Raw genomic sequence first — 23,686 nt, 5'->3', positions numbered from 1 at the left:
GTACAAAATACTATATTATTGCTATCTGCCCACCTTACAAAAGCTGCATAAATTAGGACATCATATCACACATATTATTACAGGGTCCATATAAAAATAGAATAAAGTGAAAGTGCAAAAAATATATACGCTACCTGGGAATCTCAATGTATAAAGTGCTATATGCAAATAATGACATACTTCACATCACTTCCCACTGATATAGCTGGACCACATTTCGCCCTTCAATCTCTATTACCCCGCAAAGGTTTGGGACAGGATAGACATATTACCTATGAGTCAATGACAATCTCACTCCTTCGGGGCGCACTCCGGAAGGAGTGTACTTGTATATACCCTCCGGGATTGCCACTATCTTTTTAATGCATCCCTCTTTTTAATAAATTGTATTTTTAATGCTATAAAATAAAGATTTATTTGCTACTGAAACTCAGTATTGTGTGGTTGTATCTGGGTCAGGAATTGTCCAGAACAGTATCAAATCATAGAAAATCTCTCCTGGTCTGGACAGTTCCTGGCACAGACAGAGGTAGCAGCATAGCACTGTGAAACAATACACCTCTTCCTGCAGGACATACAGCAGCTAATAAGTTCTGAATTCATTTACAAATTTGTTTAACTTTCTGACATCAACTGATTTAAAAACATTTATTTTCCCCTGGAGTACCCCATCAAATTTAGAAAAACGTTTGACATGTCAAACGTTTTGATCAGTTGGCTTCTGGGAACCCCAGCAGGGGCGAAACTACCACTATAGCAGCCATAGCGGCTGCTATGGGGCCCGCTGCATCAGGGGGCCCCATGGCCTGCTCCTGCAATACACTGGGCCCCCTGAGCCGTCATCATTTGCAGCACCGGGTGGCCCTGCTGGTCTCCTGGGTTTTGCAAATGTCCCTTTAACTGCAAGCACTCCTGACCAGAGCTAGCAGTTATGTAGTTATGACTTCACTTGACCGTTTAGTGGTCAGTCGGGGGGGGGGGGCAATTAAAAGTTTGCTATGGGGCCCAGCCATTTCTAGTTACGCCCCTGAACCCCAGCAATAAGGAGAACGGGCGGGAAGAAGCACATAGTAGTGCATTGCAATCCAATCTCCAGCTTGTAGTGATCTTTTTCCTGTTTTTCTGGATGGCCCCATTATAAGTTTATGAGGCAATAGGGCATGAGATTGACAGTAGGCAACTGAATTGGTCTAAAACACTCATCTTTCTGCTTGTTCTTCTGGAGGTCTCAGTAAGTCCCATGGACACAGATAAATAGGAGCTGTCCCAATGACATGAATAGACAAGGTTTCTAAGTTGTGCTCTGTGACCTTTCAAGAGGTCATTCCACAGGGAAGAGGTGATTGAGCTGTGAGCTTCATATTATTTATTATCTTGCACTATAATGCTGTACAGGACACTTTTTTAGTAGCCTCCTCATTATCATCAGAAGCAAAACAAAAAATTTCAACTTAGTTTTAGGCTTAGTGGCAATAATGAAAACTGCAAGATTTTAGGATTATTTTATAGTTATTGATAGTTAAATGGAACGTGAAAAAAAAATCTCAAGTATGTTTAACATAAAGCCTTGCTTTAAACAATAGGTCATTTTCGGATGAAACATTCCCTTTAAGCAAGTTTTCTGAATGTCCATCTGTGACATGGGCAGATTGCATTGCTAAATAAATAATTGGTATCATTGTGGTGTGCTGTGTTGGCAGGAATATGTTATTTTCCATCTGTGACACAGACAGAGTTCACTGTTAAATAAATGATGAGAGTATTTCCACAATCACCCAAAAAGTCTGTTTCCCTATTCTTAGTGAAGGGACGATCATACGTAAGTGAATAAGGTTGTTCTACCCCAGCCATCAGATCCTTTAAAATACTAATAAATGCACAAATCCTTTGGGGTAAGCGCTGTAAAGTCCGTAAAATTAGCGGTTTTGTTTTTTTATTACTTAAATATTACTTGTACGCCACCAGCTTTCATACCAATAAAATAAAATTAGTTTCTAGTCTTTTGGCAGATGCACAGAATACATTATGAAAAGTCCATTTTCATGACAGATTTTTTTTTTCCTTATTTTTTATTTTTTTTTCTCGGCATATAGTGAATAGCACAACCCACACAGAGAAAGGTCAACATTAAAGCCACCAGGCAATGAAAACTGAGATTGTGAAACCTGTTCAGTAAGGAAGTAGTAACCATATCATATTGAAGCCATAAATAGATTTCTCGTTGTTAACTACCTAATTTATAGATGGTGTGTGCATTCTTATACAGAGATATTTAGCCTGTGGGATTTTTGACAGAAAGAGAAAAGAAATCATTAAACCAAGCAGCTAAGCGAAGAAGAAAGTTCTTAGGCTAAAGATACATGCGAGGAGCCTTTAGAGAGGTGTTCTCCAACCCGTGACTGTTTGGCTGTTCCAAAAGTAGAAATCCCATCATTATGACACTTGTAGTTTCTCAACAGCTGTAGAACCACAAATTGGGAAACGTTGCTTTAGAGTGATATACACAGTTCCTGAAGAAGAGCCCGTGGAGCCTCATTGAAGAGTCTCGGAACACAGGACTAGCCAGATATCTATCCCTCCGGGAAGGACCCAGCCAAGGGGTGGCTCCTGTAAAGGAACCACCAAAACCACCATATTAAGTGGCCCTATAAGTCAATGTAATGACAAGGGAAAAACCAAGGCCAGGTAACCATCCACATACAGCTGTTTTGGGGTGTTGCCCCTAATCAGTGTGGAGCAGGATTCTGGCTAGGCGGGAGCAATGCCTAGTAGAGCCATAAGAGAAACAGATCGCTGATCTCAGGGAGACCAGCCAAACGACAACACTGCCGGCTGCTAGTGAAAGCGCTCAATGCAGTGAAGTCCTAGGTGCATTGCCCCCTGGAAAACATGAATATACAAAAGAAGAGTCTGTGGAGCCTCATCAAAGAGCCTCGAAACACAGGACTAGCCAGACATCCCTCCGGGAAGGACCCAGCCGAGGGGTGGCTCCTGTAAGGAAACCACCAAAACCACCATAATAAGGGGCCCTATAAGTCAATGTAATGACAAGGGAAAAACAGAGTGATATCTGGCTAGTCCTGTGTTCTGAGACTCTTCAATGAGGCTCCACGGGCTCTTCTTGTGCATAGTGTTTCCCAGGGGGCAATGCACCTAGGATTTCACTGCATTTAACGCTTTCACTAGCAGCTGGCAGTGTTATTGTTTGGCTGGTCTCCCTGAGATCAGCGATCTGTTTCTCTTACACACAGTTCCTGTGGCTCCCCAATTATGAGGATTTAGAGTGCTGCTGCATAACGCTTTGTATGTGATAGGCCAATCTGGATTCTTGAATGCATTTGGTGAACCTTGGTTCAGGCCTTGTACACTGGGCTTGGTAGGATGATGTACCTTGATTTAGGATGGACTTAATGGACCAGGGGCGGATTAACTTTACCATAGGCCCCGGGCTGTTCACCAAGCCTGGGCCCCCCCACCCCACTGTAACTATGGAAGCACTAGCCTGGCGTTCATAGTACAGGATAGATAATGTCATGATGTCCTGATTTGTGCAAAATTGCCATAAAAAACTGTGATTTTTAGCAAATCATGGCAGAAGTGTAGCCAGGAGACAGTACACCATTGAAAGTATAAGTCTTTTTGGGTGGTCATGGGCCCCCCAGGAGCTCAGGGCTCCGGGCTGACGCCCAAAACGCCCCTATTATAATCCACTACTGTAGTGGACCTTGGTGTAGAATGGACTCAGTAGACCTTGGTGTGGAATGGACTTAGTGGACCTTGGTGTAGACTGGACTTGGTTGATCTTGGTGTAGAATAGGCACTGTGGACCTTGGCATAGAATGAACTTGGTGGACCTTAGTATAAAATGGATTTGATGGACCTTGATCTTTTTTTTAACCTTATCAACTGAATAACTAAGTAACTATGTAAAAATTTTAAATCTAGGACAAATGGATCTTGGTTTAACATGGATTTAGTGGTCCTTGGTGTAGGATGGACTTGATGGACCTTGGTGTAGGATGGACTCTGTTAACATTGGTGTAAGATTATCAGTTTTAAGGTATTCGAGCCAGCATTGCAGCCTCTCATCCTTTCATTGCCATATTTTTTACTTGAATAGGACAACGCTGCAGTGCCTTTCATCACAGATATTAATAGTAGGGCAATGGCAAGGGAGTCGAAGCCATGAATGTAATACTGATTATTACTGTGGATAACCTTTTTTCTTACTAATTCTAACCTTTTAGAATCAGTAAGGAGTTTTACCTAAAATAATTTATTATAATCTCTAAGGGTCAGGAGAGGTGTTTTTATAAGTATGTATGTAAAAGTAGTAAAATATGATATAATTATGTATTATTGAGCCTAGGAGGGTATTCAAATAATCCACAATATGAATAAAATGAGACATATCTAGATCAATCAACAGCATGTGCTGAATCTCATTGAGGAGATCCAGTGACATATGGAGAGCTATTTTTGGTCAGTGCTCCATAAGAAAAAAAAAAATAGGCAAATTGGCTCTTATGCAGAATAAAGAAAACTCTCAGAAGCCAAACCAGAGTCTCCGGCATAAAGAAGTGTCACCCATTGGAAGACAACCCCAAAAGCAACTTTCCACTTATGGGTGACTCTTCCGTTTGGCTTTGTCTCTGGTTTGGCTATAATTAGAGAGTTTTTTTTTGTAGGAAAACTAATTTGCATATGCATATAGATTTCTTGTTTTCAGCATTGATCCAGTCTTATAATCATTTGAACACAAGATTTCTTTTTCCTTTCTATGTTCTAGAGTTTACCCTTTCCATTCATTCTCATCCTCTTCCACTCTTTGGTTGAACTTAATGGACATACATCTTTTTTCCAAACATATGATGTGAATGTGGATTAGTGTTTGTCCTTGAAATTTCTACTATTAGGCTCTTTAGGGCACTGTGGAATAATGGATGTTTTCAACCAGTTTAACAATAACGTTTCTGAACATCCATCGGACAATATGGGGTTGGCTGGTAATCTCCTTAGGGTCCATTTACACAGAAAGATTATCTGCCAAAGATTTGAAACCAAAGCCAGGAATGGATTTGAAAAGAGGAAAAATTTCAGGCTTTCTTTTATGACCTGATCTCTGTTTATAGTCTGTTTCTGTCTTTGGCTACAAATCTTTGGCAGATAATCTCTCAGATAATCTTTCTGTGTAAATGGACCCTTAGATGTTGAAATGTTCAAAAAAATTAATGGATTGTAATTAATAACATTAAGTGCAAAATGCATTAAAGCTCACAAAGTTGGTGAAGACTGATCTTCCCAAGTAACGTGTTACTTCATCAAATATACAAGATAAACAGTTCCCTTTGTTGGGGCTGAATAGTTTTTAGATTCTTTCTTTCTTTCTTTTTTTTGTGTGGTGGTGGTGAGGGGGGGGGGGGGGGGGGGGAGAACGGTATTCGGTCTCTTTTATCTCCATAAGCTGTAATGTGCAGTTTCTTCAGGTCTACAGCTATATTGTAGAATATCGAACATTAAAGACTATTACTATCGATGGTGAATATTTCATAGCGCTAGTTGTTCTATGGCAGTGCTTCTCAAACTTTTTCTACTGAAGCCTCACCCAACGGACCAAGGCAATGCCTGGGCCTCACCATACTGACCAAGAGGATGCCTGGGCCTCACCATCTGTGGTGAAAGTTCATTTAAAAGCTGAAAATAATGCTTGGGCTACCTTTCCCAAGCTCTAGATTCTAGTAAAGCAAGTAATAATGTTGCTAAAATGTAGATAGTTGCAAACAGCAAAAGGACTGTGCAGATCATAGTAACCTTTGTGCAAACTGCCTCCCCAGCTGGGCCTCACCAACAACTAGGGGGCGCCTCACTGGTGAGGCCCATCTCACAGTTTGAGAAGCACTGTTCTATGGTATGAGAGTTCTTTAACCCCTTAGTGACCCATGACGTATCTGATACGTCATGGTGCCGCGGGGGGTGTTCAGAGCGGGGTCCCGGGGGCGCTGATCCCGGCTGCACATATCAGTGCCTCTATTAGCCGGCGCCGGCTAATTAAGCCTCTAAGTGCAGCTGTCAAACCTGACAGCTGCACTTAGATGTATGAACCCGAATGCTCGGCATCAGATTCACGCTGTCTATGACTGTCTATGGCTATGGCTGTATCCCAGTTTTTCAGGCGGTCCTCCCGCTGGATCCGCCCGCTGCACGGAGCGGGCAGACAGCGGGAATCATTACAGAGAGTTCGGGTTCGTACGAACCCGAACCGAACTCTGTTCGGACCATCCCTACTTAGATGCTTAGATCCACACATCCCTGGTGTCTAGTGGGACGGATCTCTCCCCGCGATGCGATCGCGGGGGAAGATCCGTTCTTCTGCCCATGCCGGGCCTCAGTGTAGGAATGACGCTGATCCCGGCTCGACAATAGATTGCTATGGCCTGCAGCAGGCCATAGCAATCTATCACCGATCTGATCGATCTTTGCTGTGTATATACACAGCATTGATCTCTATGAGAGATCATTGCTGTGCATATATAAGTCCCCCAGGGGGGCTTCTATTTAAAGTAAAAATAAAAGTAAAAATGTTTTTTTATTAATAAAAAATTCCCTCCCAATCACCCCCCAAAGTCCAAATCACTACCCTTTTCCCATTTTATAAATATAAATAAATAAACAAATAAATAAACATATTTGGTATCGCCGCGCACATAATCGCATTAACTATTAATTAATCCCATTCCTGATCTCGCACGGTAAACGGCGTCAGCGCAAAAAAAATCGAAAGTGCAAAATTGGGCATTTTTGGTCACATCAAATCCAGAAAAAAATGCAATAAAAAGTGATCAAAAAGTCGCATATGCGCAATCAAGGTACCGATAGAAAGTACATATCATGGCTCAAAAAAATGACACCTCACAGAGCCCCATAGACCAAAGTATAAAACCGTTATAAGCATGGGAATAGAGCGATTTTAAGGAACATATATTTGTTAACAATGGTTTGAATTTTTTACAAGCCATCAGATAATATAAAAGTTATACATGTTACATATCGTTGTAATCGTACCAACTTGAGGAACATGCATAACAAGTCAGTTTTACCATAGGGCGAACGGCGTAAATGCAAAACTACCCAAAATCTAAATAAATTCCTTTTTTTTTCAATTTGACAGCGCAAATGATTTTTTTCCAGTTTCGCAGCATATTTTATGGAAAAATAATGCCTGTCATTGCAAAGTACAATTGGTTTCGCCAAAAATAAGGGCTCATGTGGGTCTCTAGGTGAAAAAATGCAAGTGCTATGGCCTTTTAAACATAAAGTGGAAAAATCAAAAGTGCAAAAACGAAAATTGGCTTTGACCTTAAGGGGTTAAATAATCCCCACCTACTAATGAAAGTTACACAATATAGTGCTGCTCAAATGACTGCAAGTGACAGGTCTTAGTGTGGCACCTGGTGTATCTCTAGGTATGAGGTTCAACTCAATGGCCCAGATTTCTTCAAACTGTCTAAGGCTATGTTCACACACTGTATATTTTTAATAAATAAAGGCCATTGTTTCAGATTGCAACCCAGCCGCTATTTATTGAAATGCGAAATAACATAACTCTGTATACACTGCAGCTGCTGTTCTGTGCAGCCAAACCGAAAACTCACATGTCTATAGACTGTGCACCCAATGTAAAGTACGGCTCCCGACATTGTCTCCTATGGCTCATTGGAGCGCGGTACACTCCTAAATGTACCCACATTTCAATTAACATGAAGTGATGTTTACCTGGCTGGTACTGCATCACAGACAACGGCCGTTCTGTAACTCGGCCGGGTCACAGAACGGCCTCTGTTTTTACAGCGTGTGAATTCGGCCTAATTCTTAGTGCAAACCTAGATGGACAGCCTTACAGCCTTCAGATGCACCAGATGTATTACAGTGGCTGATTGATATATCTGGTGTATCTGAAAACAATTTATTCATAACATGCCTGTAAGGGATTCCGGGACCTAGATTGTAGACCGGGACAGATAAACAGTGTCAGCCTTATCGCTAGGTCCCTACGCTGGATTAGGTGAAACACAGAGACAAGACGGACAAATAAAATAAAGAATAGTCAGGCAGTAGCAGAACAGTACAAGAACAGTTGACAAAAAATGAAGGTTGTAAGAACAGGCAACGTTGTCAGAATTCCAAGTACTCCAATTGAATATAAACGGCAGCTCAAGCTGCAAAAGACAATCACAAGCAAAGTCCCAGAGCACAAGGGGACTTCTCATGGTCCCGGGCATGTTTTGACCAGCCATCTGACATCCAGACCACACAGAGCAAAGACTGGCAAAGAATACAGATCAGTGGAGAAGGCAACTGTCCATCACTACTCAGTGTAAACTATCTGCCTCCAGGACTAGCCTAGCAGAAACATAGACCGGTGTGGTGGAACCTGTCAATAACCACACAGCAAGTGATGAAATAAGAAAAAATTCAGACTAGTGCAAGGAAACAAACAATTCAGCTGTATTTTTTCTATGGGTAGAAGACCGGACTGAGGTCTGAACAGGTGATATGACAATGCCATTATTAGAAAATTAATGGCCTCTTATCTATGTTACTTAATTCATGGCTTTACGAATGATGCCAAGGGACAAGTAATAGTTCGGCACTTGCTGTATCTATAGAGATCAGGCTGAACTCAATCTGTACAAGAAGACTGGTATGCTCTCACCTATATATTCTGCATACACATCTTCATGTTCTCTATTTAAAAAAAAACGTTTTGTGTTGATTTTGTAGGGAAGTTCTGATCCACTTCTTGCTCTGTAGGAGATGTCAGGCTATTGCAGTGACCATCAGCACATTATAACATTCTGTCTCAGCATTATAGTGAGAGAGTGCAGAGTGGCATATATTGTGCTGGTACCTTCAGGCCAACAGCTGGGAATTGGAAACTCTGCGACCATGCTATTATTTGTAAGAAGAGAATGTCTAATAATGAGATTTTAAATGAATTCTATTCTTTGTTACTCACCTCTCCTCTTTCCAGTGTCTGGTCCCCATTGGCAATATGACTCACCTCTCCTCTGCTGCAATAATACCTCTGCTAATTTAAATGGACTCCAGGTGCTCCACCTCACCTTACCTTACTATCATCTTATCCTGTGGATTTTTCATCCAACCCCTGTTTTTATGCTGGTTCTGACTTGTTGATCCCAATAAGGCTTCTATCTCATTCATGACTTGCTGCATCCCAATGTAATGATGACTTACCTTAGCTTTGTTCTTGCACATGCACATGAAGCAATTTGAAATTGCATGGCAACCGTTTAATGCCAAGTTAGTGTGTCAGGGAGGTGTGACAGGTGCCGGCATCCAGCCAGAGACCAATCTTCACTCGGCCAGGGGTTCCTGCAATCCCTTTCCCCTGTTGCTGTACCTGATAATCTAGCCTGTCCCCTGTTACTGTACATAAGTCTCAATTATCCCCCATTACTGTACCTATTGTCACCCCTGTTACTGTACTTGATATTCATTCCTGTCCCCTGTTGCTGTCCCTTTTCTTACCTCCTGTTAGTGTACCTAATCGTCGCTCATTTTAGTGTGTCTGATTGTTGCCCCTGTCACTGTACCTAATCATTGTTCCTGTTAGGGCATCTGATTGTCACGCTGTTAGTGTATGGGAAATTTTAAAAATTTGCGACTAAACTTTTACATATCCTAAAAAGTAAAAGGATCTTTACCAAATAATGCTGACATGGAATAGACATATTGTATATGTGAATTATTATCTAATTTATGACATTTTAGAGTGTTTCACAAAGTATGGACAAAAATTTATTACTAACATGAAACATGATACATTTTGTGCCAAGCAAATGATATCAGTATCACTTGGATACATTTAACACAGTTATTAGCTCATAAAACGAAAGTGGTCAGATTTGAAAAATATGGCAAAATGGACTGAAGAGCAATCCACAGGATCGGCAAGGGGAGGACATCAAGCATCCCTGACGATCGGCTGTTCAGCACCCATAAATCTATGCAACTTAATCTTTGTAGACTTGCTCACTTAATCTAGTAACAGCAAAGGGAAGTTCTATCCAAGCTACTTGGCACAGCATTGACATTTTGTGGCCATATTAGTCTATCTGAATATTTGCATCAGAATAAAACATTGGTCTGGGTTTAGAACATTGATGGCCTATCCAGTCCCAGCACCCCTGCCAATTAGCTGTTTGGTAAAGCCCCTACATCTGCACCCATACACAACAAAAGGTACTGGAAGCCTGGCACTGTCTACTGTAGGGTGGTGATGTGAGTTACTGAAACTCAACTCCCTTTCTGCTACCTAGAGGTTTACACTTCATAATAAATAACTGTACCAAACTTTACAGTAAGCAAAAAAGATTAATGGCCGGCCACACCGATCACACATTTCAGTAGCCATTGCCGATTTTCACACGACCACACACTTCATAGAAATGTTATGCTTGTAAGCTGATGGTTAGTAATAGACATGGCATGGTTAATTGTTTAAAATTGAAATGCAGAATTTCTGAAAGTTTACCTCATGGACTCGTACCTTTTCTGTATCAATGCCTTTCGACATGGACCACGTTGATACAATGTAATCCATGACCCTCTCGCTAAGGCCTTTGGGAACTTGGTAGAGTTTGAGGAAGTCCCGCACATTATTCAGCACCTCATGATAACGGTTGGTGTTGGCATACATTTGCTGGAAAATGGTGGTCACATTTCCAAAAATAGTTGCATAAAGGAGAGCTGAAAGAAAAAGGTCAAAGTCAGCTATAAGTAGCACCGTGACATTTACATTATTTCATAATTAAGAATATATGCAATTATGAAATACAATTTCAACACTTAATAGGTTCAATACCATTATATACAGAAAACTCAAGGCACCTGTTTCACAAGGGATTGTAGCATTTTCTTACGTCTTTTCTTAGCTTCCAATAACATTCTTTCCTGATACAGTTTTTAAATATATTTTCTGCAAATATCCACAACAAGTTTGTAATATAAACCTTGGCATTGCTTCTATTAGCCTTTTTAACGCAGGATAGAGTTCATTGGTACTTTGTCATGTAGACACTATAGCACATTCTAGGTGGTGCTCTGCTTACAAGTAGTCATACATCCAGAAGAAATAGAGCTGCAGCCACTCACCATGAAAAAGCGCAAGTTTATTCAGCGACCATACCATCAGACCCCCGGTTTACAGCTCAGGTCATTATATAGCCGGTGTGCTACATTGAGTGTGTATGCACAAAACGGCTGTAGCCTCAGTGGAGCATACCTGCTATGTATTGACCTGACCTGTGTACCGGGGATCTGGTGGTATAGATGCTGAATAAACTTTTTCTCTATTTCTTCTGAATGTATAACTGTATTTCTTATACTGGATCCCCTGTCATTGAAGGGCTATTTTGACATTAATATTTCTACTAAAAGACCCCTTTAAAGGAAGTCAGTCTGTGAGCCACCAAATCTTCCGACAATCAATATATGATGTCCTGGCCATGTGGTGATCATCATCACAGGAAGTTTCCAGCCCTTCCTGATAGGCACATGGAGCTCGCTGCATTGAGTTTCCCTAGCCCCTCTTCTTAGCTATGATTGATTGTTCTGGCTTCCAAACAAGGGACTACTACAGCTTTAGCCTACAGGAGGAGCCAGAGAAGCTCTAAATACAGTGTTTAGGACACCTAAGGAGAAGAGCCCACCTCATCTTGCTCTGATGGCACATTAAAGCGACTCTGTACCCACAATCTGATCCCCCCAAACCGATTGTACCTTGGGATAGCTGCTTTTAATCCAAGATCTGTCCTGTGGTCCATTCGGCAGGTGATGCAGTTATTGTCCTAAAAAATACTTTTAAATTTGAAGCCCTTGCCAAACGGGAGTATCTGTGCCCTAACTTTGCACCACCCCCTCCGTCCCTCCTCCCCACCCTCTTCATCATTAGGAATGCCACTGGAACATTTTCTACATGCTGAACCTTGCACAGGTCCCTAACGATCCAGCCCATGTGCCGAACTGACACAGGTGGGGAAGAGGAGGCAATCTGCCTGGAGCATTCCTAATGATGAGGAGGGTGGGGAGGAGGGACGGAGAGGTTGTGCAAAGTTAGGGCACAGATACTTCCGTTTGTCACGGGGCTTCAAAAAGTAAATAAATAAATAAAAGTATTTTTTAGGACAATAACGGCATCACCTGCCAAACGGACCGCAGGACAGATCTTGGATTAAAAGCAGATATCCGAAGGTACAAGTGGTTTGGGGGGGGGGGGTTAGATTGTGGGTACAGAGTTGCTTTAAAGAGTATATCTAGCTCTGGAGGACAAGTCAATGCAGTTTTTTATTAGTCCAGTAAGTCCAACAAGAACCATGTAATGCTCTATTGCTCCTGTGAGGGCGCTGTTGGCATACTGAAAATTTGTTCAGGGCTTCATTGCAACAATCTGCTGCAGATGAGTGTGAGACCTTAGGACTTTGTGATTAGCTCATTGTAGCAGATCCTTAAAGAAAGGACAGCAAAGCAAAGTACTTATATAACACAAATACACAGATATATGTTCTTTCATGGTATCAGTTCTTTTATGGAGTGTTTCATTAAACAGAAATAGGTAATGTACAGACTACGAATTCCTAACCTGTGACTACCTAGCTGTTGAAAAACTGCAATTCCGATTGTGTCTGGATAGCCGTGGGCAGTCAACACATGATGGCCATTGCAGCTGGAGAGTCAAAGGTTGGAAAACACCAGTCTAGACGATCTGTGACAGTAAAGGTAATATCCTGCAGATGCTGAACCCAGAACTTTAGGAGTGAGTCACTAACAGACTGATTTATTCCATCCTTAATGTACATTGAGCGCACCAACCTGCATTACAGATGATACAACTACTACAGGTTAAAAATGGAAGAAACTGAAAATAGAAGAGAGAGAGAGAACACACTAAGGGTACTATTCCACGGGCCGAGGAGGGCCCGATCAACAATGTAAATGAGCGGCGATCTGCTAGATCGCCGCTCGTTTACTGGGCCTATTCCACGGCCCGATGATCGTTGAGCGAGGGCTGCAGGGATATCGTTACGGATGTCCTTGCAGCCCTTGCAGCATCATACATTACCTGGCTGCAGGGCTTGTCCTCCGCTCTGTCTTCATCCCCGGGTCCCCTGCGCTCTATCTATTGAATGGCTGGTCAGCTGACAGGCCGCACTCAGCCAATCACAGGCCGCGGTGGTCCCGGCCTGTGATTAGCTGAGCGCTCCGTCAGCTGACCGGCCATTCAGAAGATAGAGCGCGCGGGACCCGGGGATGAAGACAGCGCAGAGAAGAAGCCCTGCAGCCAGGTAATGTATGATGATGATGCTGCTGTTTCTTCTCTTCAACCGTAGCGATGCGCGGTGGGGGAACGATGATTTTAGGTCTGGCCCTAAATGAACGATCAGCCGATGACATGATCATCGGCTGATCGTTCTCTCTATTTCACCGAACGATAATCGGCCGAATCGGGCCAAATGGGGCCGATTCGGCCGATTATCGTTACTGTGGAATAGGGCCCTTATGCTACTACACAGTGGATTGTCATTGGTGCTTTAGTACGCCATTGCATCTTTATATCAACATGTCTTCTCGTAAACTATGTCACTACCAGTTGTATCCTCGGGAAGCTACATTAGTCATGTCCTGGTAAAGACCATTACAGAGTTCCTTGATCATTACCTACTGCTTAAATGTCAATTTTCTCTGCAAAAGAGACATCAAACACTTTACCGTTTTTGAATGGGAAACCTTCCTTTGATCTCCCATCAGGGCCATGATGGATGTGTTCTATAATAACCATCCAGAATACTGAGCCTACTTGTCCGATCTGTCCATATCACAACCTAGGTGAGTATTCCTTCTCTCCTGCACCAAACCATACTGCTTTATGTAAGCTGCATTTATGACTGCAGGATTGATCCTTTTTTGTAACCCCTGGGTAAACTAGTGCAGGGAGACAGCAAACCTTTCTTTAATAAAAACTGTTGATAACAGCTTGGGTAGGAAGCGGGATTAGCTCTCGAGACCTTTCCATTTCTTCTTAATGCCCACATGACATACAGTTGCACTGTGAAAGGATAAAGGGGTATGAACTGTCCATAGCAGTAGCAAATACCCATAGAAAACCTCTACTGCTTTAGATCCTGTAATGGAAAGAGGTGGCAGCAGAGCACTGTGTCAGATTAGAAAGAATACACCACTTCCTGCAGGGCTTACATCATCTAAGTTCTGAAGGACCTCAGATTTTTAAGTAAAAGTAAATTGCAAATCTACATAACTTTCTGACACCAGTTGATTTGAAAGAAGAAGAAAAAAATTGCTGGAGTTCCTCTTTAAGACGTAATAAGGTTTCTATTATTTAAGACCCACTATTTAGTTGGTTACTTGATGGCCACTTCCATTACACTCAAGTCCTGCACCACAATTCTAATGAGTAGCTTAGGTATATATATATGGGAATAACTTACTTTTTGTATTAGGTCCGGAGTTATGTCATGGAAAGGTATGGAAGCACTTTATCAGTATTATAAGCATTACAAAAAAACTAAGATTTATTTTTCTACATTCTGATAAGGTGCAAAGGTAAAATCTAAAGTCTGGAAAGAGTGAATGCATGAGCAGTAAATGAGGAGCACAGCTGGGTTTCCAGGAGTTCATGCCCATGGAAAAGTTTTTCTTCTCATTACAACTTTTTACGGTTAAGTATCTTTGGGTAGGATTTATTTTTAAAACTTGTTCCATAGGCAAAATAGTTTTTATAGGGTTTCACCTCCTAGGTCAGTGCTGCATAAATAATATTACTAATTCTAAATCTCCGCAGACAGAATCGTATACACCTTGTGGCATTTTTTAACTTGCAACATAAATTTTCCTAAGTAAAACACACCTTAAGTATTTTTTTTAGGCTCCTATTGGAAACTGTAGTGAAAGATATAGTAAATTACATTGAGAGCTACAAGTTATATTCATCTCCTACACCTCCATACGTAATGTGACACCCTGGCTGCATAAAATGTGTGACGAGAGGTGGTTACTGTAGCTCAGGACATGATATATGGTTCTGTTCATAAGGTTCAATTTGTGGATAACTGTGGAGATTAATGTGCTCGGCTCTCGCCTCCAAGAATGAAAGATTGCAGACCCAATCCACTATTCCTAATTGACCCTTACTGAAGATCTTATGGCATACAAAAATACATGCTCAGCTATCTGCCTTTGCACTTGGCAAAAAATATATTTATTTTCTTCAGATATTAATATATACACAGTTATGCTCAAACGTTTACATACCCCAGCAGAATTTTGGATTTCTTGTCCTTTTTTCAGAGATAGCACAAAAACCTCCCCCCGCCAGTCGAACTACTGTGTTTTCTCTTTTAAAATCATAATGACAACCAAAAACATCCAAATACCACGTATTGTCCCCTCTAACATCAATGACAGCTTGAAGTCTTCTGTGGTAGTTGCTGTAAATGCCTGGGCTTTCTTGCATGAACTGTGTGCTTGAGATCTCCCCAGAGTGGCTCGCTTTAAGACTAACGTATAAGTGCGGCGGTCTTCATAAATGTCCTCCAATATGTATAACCTATTGGGCAGTTCATCCTGTAATTTTACAAGGTATGATCAGAAGTGTAGTTAAAGGTGGTGCATAGAAAGCAGAACTTGGGCCCTTGTGCCTAAAGGATTCTCTGCCACAAAATAAGACACATTGCTGGTGGTTACCCTGTTACAGATTTTACAGATATAGGCCATGTTCACATGGCATAAGAGACCGGCTGTTCCGTGTCCGGCCGGGTCACAGAATGGCCGGTCTCTGAAAAGATCATCCCAGCCGGTACTGCTCATAGCACACAATGTCGGAGCCACTCGCTTCATTGTGTGAACTGATAGGGTTTCCTACGGCCCCAATTCACTGAATTGCGGCTGCAGAAAACTGACATGTTAGTTCTTTGCGGCGCCGCTTGGGATCCCGGCTGGAGTGTATGTTATGTGTATACGCTCCGACCGGGATCCCATAAAAGAACATGCAAGGTGTTTTGGCGTACAAAGTACGGCAAAGTACGGCCGTACTTTTACGCTGTGTGAACATAGCCAAAGTTGTACTCAGCTCTCAGTGTCTTGCAAACAGCTTCCTCAGCCAGAAGAGAGTATAGGGGTGATGTCAAAGCCATTGAAGCCTATGCACATAGCGTCAATATTTTTGGAGATAGCAAGTTTTATGGTGTGTTTACACAGGCAGATTTATCTGATTTAGGAAGCCAAAGCCAGAAATGGATTTGAAAAGAGGAGAAATCTCAGTCTTTCCTTTATGACCTGATCTCTGTTTATAGTCTGTTCCTGGCTTTGGCTTAAAAAAACTGTGAGATAAATCTGCCTGTGTAAACGCACCATTAGAAGATGATGTCAACGAGGGACAGTGATCAGTGAACGAGAGGCTAGGAGTAGTATCTCACAAACACAATTACTATAGTTAAAGCAGCACTGCAGAGAATGTTCTTAATCTGTTTCCAAGTGCAGAAACCTGTTGCTGCTTTCAAGAATGGATAATGTTGGGACAGGGAAAAAAAATATTGCTGCTTCTGATACCTCCATGTTTGTATAGACACCGGCATCTGCCACCAAGAGGGGATAATTTTGGACCCAACAGTATTATTTGTTGAGGTCTCTTTGTTTTCCTTCCCAACTTTTCTCTATACCCTCCTCTGATTTTCTAATGTTCTCCTCCACTACTAGCACTTCTTTGCCTCCTTCATCTTCAGTTTCTTCTCTTGTTTGGATCCATGTCTTCTACATAGTTTTGCTTTTTCTTGTCTTTTGTGACTCTCATTTGGTTGTATCAGTTTTTCCCGTTACCATGCTTGGTGCCCAACATTCACTTCATGCTCCTTTAATGATAATTTAGCAATATATATTTCTTGCCTTTTATGCTTTTTCAAACATCAATAACATAGCTATTGTTATCATTAATTTATGCACTATGTGAATTTTTTTTTTACTCACTAACATTTTCCTTTTTATTTTAAGTCTTATAATTTTCACAACAGTCAAGAAGTCACGGTAAGGTAATGAAGAGGCTGATATCACTTACACAGTGAAATATGGTAAAATAGCCTAGACAGTATTATACAGAACTGCACAAGCACTATAAAAGATAAAATAATAAAAATGTCTCAGGGCAGCAGCATGTGATTGACCTGATGTAGAAGGGTAATAGTCTTGGGTAAAAAAATGTTTACAATTGAAAGATTCCAAGATTTTACACTGTAAGATTTGAGCAACTTGTAATGAAAAAGCTCACCTATGTATTATTACGCAGGTGCTATTCAATTTTTTTCCCTAGATGGATTGTGAATGAGGTTTGAATACTTATTGTAAAAAAAAAAAAGAACATAATCACACCTAGTAATATACGAAGTAATAGAAATGAGGGAGCCTTTCAAATGTTCAGTTTGATGAACTTCAGCAAAAGGTTTGGTTTGAACCAGAACCAGAATAGCTGTAAAACCTGTGTATATGAAGTCTAAGATCACTAGAAGCCCGGTACTTGGTAGTACCTAGCAGTTTGTTTAACAAATTGTTTATGCTTTTTAACATTAAAGAAGCAGTCCACTTCTCTTTTTTTTTCTTTTCTTTTTACTCCCCTGGCAGCAGGCTGAGACGTATCTATGGTCAAGTTGCTGATGACCTCACTGATTAACCCTCCATGAATCACAGAGTGCAGAAACAGACGTCACCATGTTTACATGAGCTATCTCGGAAGGGAGAGAGGAGGACAGCTCACACTGAGTTTTCTGTGTCTTCAGCCGAAAGCAGCAGCTCAGAACTAGGGGAAGGAGACTGAAAAAGTAATAACAAGTATGGAATCATTGGGGATGATTCAGCATGTATTTTAACTGAGGGAAATACCCTTTTGGCGGTTGCAAGACATTATGTGCAAACTAGTAATGAGCAAATTTCAGTACAAGCAAAGCAAATCGATGTGCTGTGCTTGGCGGTCGGCTTGTCATCTGTCTGCCTTTAAACTTCGTGCCGCTCCACTCCAGGTGCCTGGAAAGTCTGGATCCAGTCTTGGGAAGCTTCATACAGTTTCCTAGGATTGGATCCAGGTTTTTCTGGCACTGAATTCAAAGGCCAAGCCCAGCAAAGCGCCACGCTAGTACTGTAAATTCGTTCATCCCTAGTGGTGATCTAAGGTTGTGTGCTTGTCTATATCCTTTCTGCCATGTGGCCAATGCTATCTTGGCATAGTGGACACTGTCCCTTCCTGCACTCTCTGATCCTTGTATGCTACCATGATCCCATTTGTGTCAACTTCATCTGTACATCTGAATGAGGTTGCGTTAATAGAATATCAATGAATGGGACAGTTGCAGAAATTTCTGCCACGTGTGAATGTAGCTTTGTGTAAACCCCATAATAGGATATTTTATTAATTTCAATTGTTCCAGAATATCTGAAATCTATTGATTCCAATAATACGTTAACACCTTGCATACTGGCTTAGCATTCAGGTAATGGGTTCTTGGTAAACATTTGCTCAATGGAAAGACCTACAAGGAAGAAGAAGTTACATGACGCTTAAACTATTTCCTATTAGGATAGCAGAGGTCAAGCACTCCCTGCTTCTCTACTTGCATGTATTCACCATCTGAGTGTATGGAAGCAATGTTTCTGCCTCATACCTTCTTAATTTCCTTAATGGAGTTGTTGGAGATGAAATCAATAACCCTGTGACCCTAAACAATATTCATTTCTTTCAGGCCAGTTAAGTGGTAATAGGATGGAGTGCTCAGCTCCGAACGCTTCTCATTAATACTTTTACTGTCTATGGAAAGATACATCATTAAACTTACGATTCAGGTTATGATTAAAATTCAGAACTCGATGGGATTCAGCAGACCTTGTTCTATTTGTGGGAAAACCTTAAGAGAAAAAGATAATACTACTATGCAATGGTTCTCTATTAAATGATATTACAGAGGTTGTGGCTTAAAAGGATCTACTCCTAACCGCCTGGGCACAGTATTGGTGTCAGAGCTATCACTATAATGACTACATGTATTGTATACATCCAATATCTCATTTTGTTACCCAATGCAGAAGACCCTTCAGTTTTAGACCTTTTGCCTTACATTACCTTTTGGTCAATACTTTATCCCTTTTTGCTTTGGGTGATAAGAACTCCACTCTAAAGATTGTGTCCTACCATAGGTGGTAAACCCGGCAAAGTAAAGGGGATCTTGGCTTAGTTTGGGAAGTTATCTGTTACAACTCGAGCGGTGGCCAGACTTGTGGAGACGCCGATGGCGCCCCTGGTAAACACTCAGGCTGCTTTCTGGGAGTGAGCCGACAGTGTCCCTACCAGCCGGCCTGCTTCTGTATAGTGCTGTAATGCTTTCCTTTGATGTAGCTCTAGCCAGGGTTTCACAGTCTCCTGCCAATCAGCATAAGGTGTTTGTTATATGTGTTGATTGACTGACAGCTGACACGTCAGTCAGCTGTGAGCACCTGGGCCAAACCTGGAGCCTCAGCCCCCAGCGCTTCTGGGGCTGGGACTCCAGGTGCCATAAGTATCTTCCCCTCTGTTTCAGTCCTTGTCTGCGATGGTGTGCCTAGTTTAGTATCTTGACCTAGCATTATTTTTTGCATTTATTTTCTAGTTATTGGACTTGTGGCTCTTTACTGTTCAACTACCCTCTGGGATTCCATATTGTACTACGCTGCTCGTATGTTATTGTCCCGGACCTCTGACATTGCCTTATTGTGTGTGTTTGTCTTGTTTTGTTCTGTGTTGCACCTAGCTAAGTACAGGGTTTAGTCATCCAGTTGTCCACTGCCATTTAGGGCTTCTGAGGGAAGTAGGCAGGGACAGCAGGGCGGGTGCCAGCTTCAGGGCCCTTCATCTTGTACCTATCCTAACACAATCTGTACAATAACTTCTGATACCATCATATATTGTACCATCTAGTGTGCAATTACTACAATGATATAACATCCATATAATCATACTATATAGTGCTCAAATAGTATTATTGTAAGGTGCGTAAATAACACTGTTAGACATCTTCAAGAACACTGTCTATGGGAAATTTGTCAGCTTTATATCATGCAAGTGGGATAGGAAGTGCAGGAAATGAGATGGCAGGCGATTAGGGCCCCTCATATGTTACACACCCTTGATCGATGGACCCCCTCTGTTCTATGAATGTCACTGGAGCACATATATGTAAAAAGCATGGAGAAAGTTTGAAAACAAAACCCAATTTTGCAATACTCTGTCGGGAGATGTTTTATACTATACATATTTTTATCTGGCCTCCCAGTGGTGGTGATGCGAGTTAAAGCTTACGCTAGCAAGTGATAATATACTGAATATGTACGTCTATATAACACTTTAGATGCCAGACCTGTAGGAGAATAATTTCTCTTCTATCCTTAACAATGCAAGTGTGTTTCTTAGATTTTTAACTGTTCACTGTAGATTGTTAAACTATGCAAAATGTGTTCATGCTTAAGTGTCACATTTGATGAACAGTGACTTTAACCCTTCGATAAATAGGTCTTTAGCCCTGTCTCAGCTATGCAACATAAGTGTCTGCATGGTTCAGCTTTACATTCAGATAATTAATCCCTGTGCTGAGGACCAAACACACAGGCACAACCTTCTCCGCTCTACACGGTCTACAACATTTTATACCAGGTTTCTTCAGTTTTCCCATTTTACAGAATTAACTATTTACTGCACACCAATATTGTGAAAAAATAGCAATTGTACCTTGGTTCCTCAGGAGACCCAAAGGTCCTCCGACACATATAAAGACACCAATGATGTGTGATATTTAGGAGCTCTGCTCAGAACTTTGCAATACATTGGAGTTATGATTATGAGCTGTTCCATTCTCTTCGCTTCAACACAGCCCAGGTAAAGAATGGATAAAGTTATTTCCATTTCTAATTCTGGAAAGGATTGGCTGATCATGCTTCATGGATTCTCTATGGATCTGGAGTGAAATGAATTTCCCAAACTTAACGAACTTTCCCATAGAGCATTATGCGGCCTATAAAGCACTGTCCACTAGCTTGTGGTCTTCACAAGAAAAACCCCACCTCAAAGACCTATGTCCTACATCAAAGACCCTTAGCAAACCTGCAGATTTCTCTGGGCAAGACCTCTGAACGTCTGTCTACAGATAGGACTTCATCCTTTTGGAGGATATTCTGGTTTGGTTGGCAATCCCTAGTGGTGTTCCAAGACTGTTTAATTGGTCAAACATTGGCTTTCTGAGTAAACATTGGCTTATCTCCAATAGAGGGCACCGGAGAGAAGCTTCCCGCCTTGCCGACCCCATCCCCCCCCTCCACCCATTGGGCAAGGGGGGGATATGGCAGGTGTGCGCCAGGGAGAATCTACGATTTCTCCTTGGTGTACGCCCCTGCCGGACCTTTCATAAATGTTTCCCATTGTGTAACTATTGTTATGCAATTAATGAACTTAATCGATCAATTAGCTCCACAAATGGACTATATGTGAATTCGTATAATGTATTCATTCTATAAAGAGAATTTGGCATTTCAAACAGGAAATTTTGAACTTTAAGAGATCTCTTCTGAAGAAAATGTAAAGACTTGACTGTGTGTTGCTTTCCGAATGACCCAGGTTTAAAAAATGTCATAAGCCTAAAGCTACATTTTCTCCCCATATTACTTGTATACAATGATGGAGGGCAACAAGGGTCATTATAGGGTAATGGTAATGTCATAGGATGTAGCTGTGATTGATGGATTAAGATAGGAAAGAACACTTTTTTCTGCTGACCTGCTATTTCATGTATCACCTTTGATCTTCTTTTATATTCCTTATACTCTCAGCTGACAGATATTAGTGAGATGTTAACTGCACTTAATGTCTGTCTGTCTGTCTATCTATCTATCTGAAGATCCACCCCTGAGTATTATCTTAGAAACTAATCAGAGCAGAACTCTGAGCATATTAAGTGTATATATTTCTATAGCAGTTGGCGCATGACGTCACCTAGCCAGTCTCAAGTCTACTTAAGCAGCTATAAATATAAACCCCAGTAAGGTCCCGGGTCAGTCTCCATCCCCCTCTGGTAGGTATAACTATAGGGGACGGGGGGATTTTTTCAGGGGCTTTGCACCTATAGTATTTTTAGGGAATTGGATTGAAGTTATATTTATGAACCAGTATTTAACATGCAACTTTTTTTTTTTATTTTAATCTGCACGTTTTAAGTATTCACCAAAAAGTTTGCATAATCCAGGATTAGTGCCCAATTCATTGTGTGACCACTAGCGCACTGATCAAGGTGCAATTTGCTACACACTGAGAATACCAGGTGGCTTCATATTGTATAATTAAAGAGGTTGTCCAATACTTTATAAAATTAATGTGATGAGGCCGTGGAAAAATAGAAAGTATACTTATCTACCCTCAGCTGAGGGTTAGTCCTTCCACATCTCTCGTTGTTCTGCTTCTAGCTCCCTACTGTTTGTCTTTTTGGCCTGCTCGTGAGACAAGCACTTGGAGCAGGACCTGCTCTGAGCGATTGTCTTGGAAACAGGCTTAATGAAGTTCTAAGTTCTAATTCTTTTGTAATGACAGAATGTTAACAATTAAAAGGACAATAGCTATCCAATAACTTTGCAGAAATCAAAAGAATATAATTTTCTAATATATCTTATTAAAACAAAATGCCTCTTTCTTCACTTCTTAGGCCCTCCCCCATTTATTCTCATCATTTACTCCTAAAAACTGCTTTAGTTGTTCCTAAGAGACCTCATGTACTGTCATCTCACTGAGAGATCAGGTAAGTGCTGCCCATAGAAATCTATGGAGAGAGGAGTGAGAAGGCCCCAGTTGCTAAAGAAATATGAAGGCAGTGAAAGAGGCATACAGAGCTAGTAGTAAGTGTTATATCTCACTTCAGTGATGTATTTGCTGCCTATACAGCTCAGTACTGCTCAATAAAATTCTCAATTTAAGTTTGTTGCTTTCTACTATGATTTATTTGTAAACGTGTCTAAAGAAGGGATCTTTGAATCCCGAAAGCTCACAAATCTAAAAAAATTTTGTTGGCCAATAAAGATCGAAAGTATTTACCACCACATTGACCTTTCTGGCTAACACCGTACCATACAATTTTTTTCTATTATCTACAGGTTAAGCTCAGAATAAAAGGAAAAATTAAATTTCTGAATACCCCAGGAAGAAAGGGGAGAAGTGCATCTATTTTTTAATCTTTTAAGCTATGTCAAGAACATGGCTTCCACCTTGAAGCCACTATATTGCATCAAGGGCAAATTTTTCCAGCGTGTCAAAGAAAACCTCAATTTTATTAGAAATTAATTGATCCAATCATCCAATCCAATATCTCTTGTGGTGCAAAAGTTATTAACACAGAAAGTTGCAACAACTTGGAACATTTCCTGTGATGTGTTTTCCATGGTGCTGAACACAGAGCTGAATCTTAGCACAAAGCAGCTACTATTATTTTAATTTCCTTTCATTCAGTGGTGGATACCCATCTCCTGCTTCTCCTCATGTACACACATAACAGCTCATCCAGAAAATGTTGGTCAAATGTTAGCAACCAGGTTTTTGTGAACT

General features: G+C 41.1%; 1 protein-coding gene across 2 annotated transcripts in view; it reads right to left on the bottom strand.

Moving 5' to 3' along the window:
• Window positions 1-23,686, bottom strand: part of KCNH5 (potassium voltage-gated channel subfamily H member 5) — a 189,264-nt gene that overhangs the window by 37,242 nt on the left and 128,336 nt on the right. For both annotated transcript variants that reach the window (XM_069949841.1, XM_069949842.1), the window contains exon 8: window positions 10,571-10,770. In XM_069949841.1, coding sequence (XP_069805942.1) covers window positions 10,571-10,770 — 200 coding nt within the window. The remainder of the gene's footprint in view (window positions 1-10,570; window positions 10,771-23,686) is intronic.

The sequence above is a fragment of the Dendropsophus ebraccatus genome, chromosome 13 (assembly GCF_027789765.1).
Source record: "Dendropsophus ebraccatus isolate aDenEbr1 chromosome 13, aDenEbr1.pat, whole genome shotgun sequence".
NCBI lineage: Eukaryota > Metazoa > Chordata > Amphibia > Anura > Hylidae > Dendropsophus > Dendropsophus ebraccatus.
This window is presented reverse-complemented; position numbering and strand designations above follow the sequence as displayed.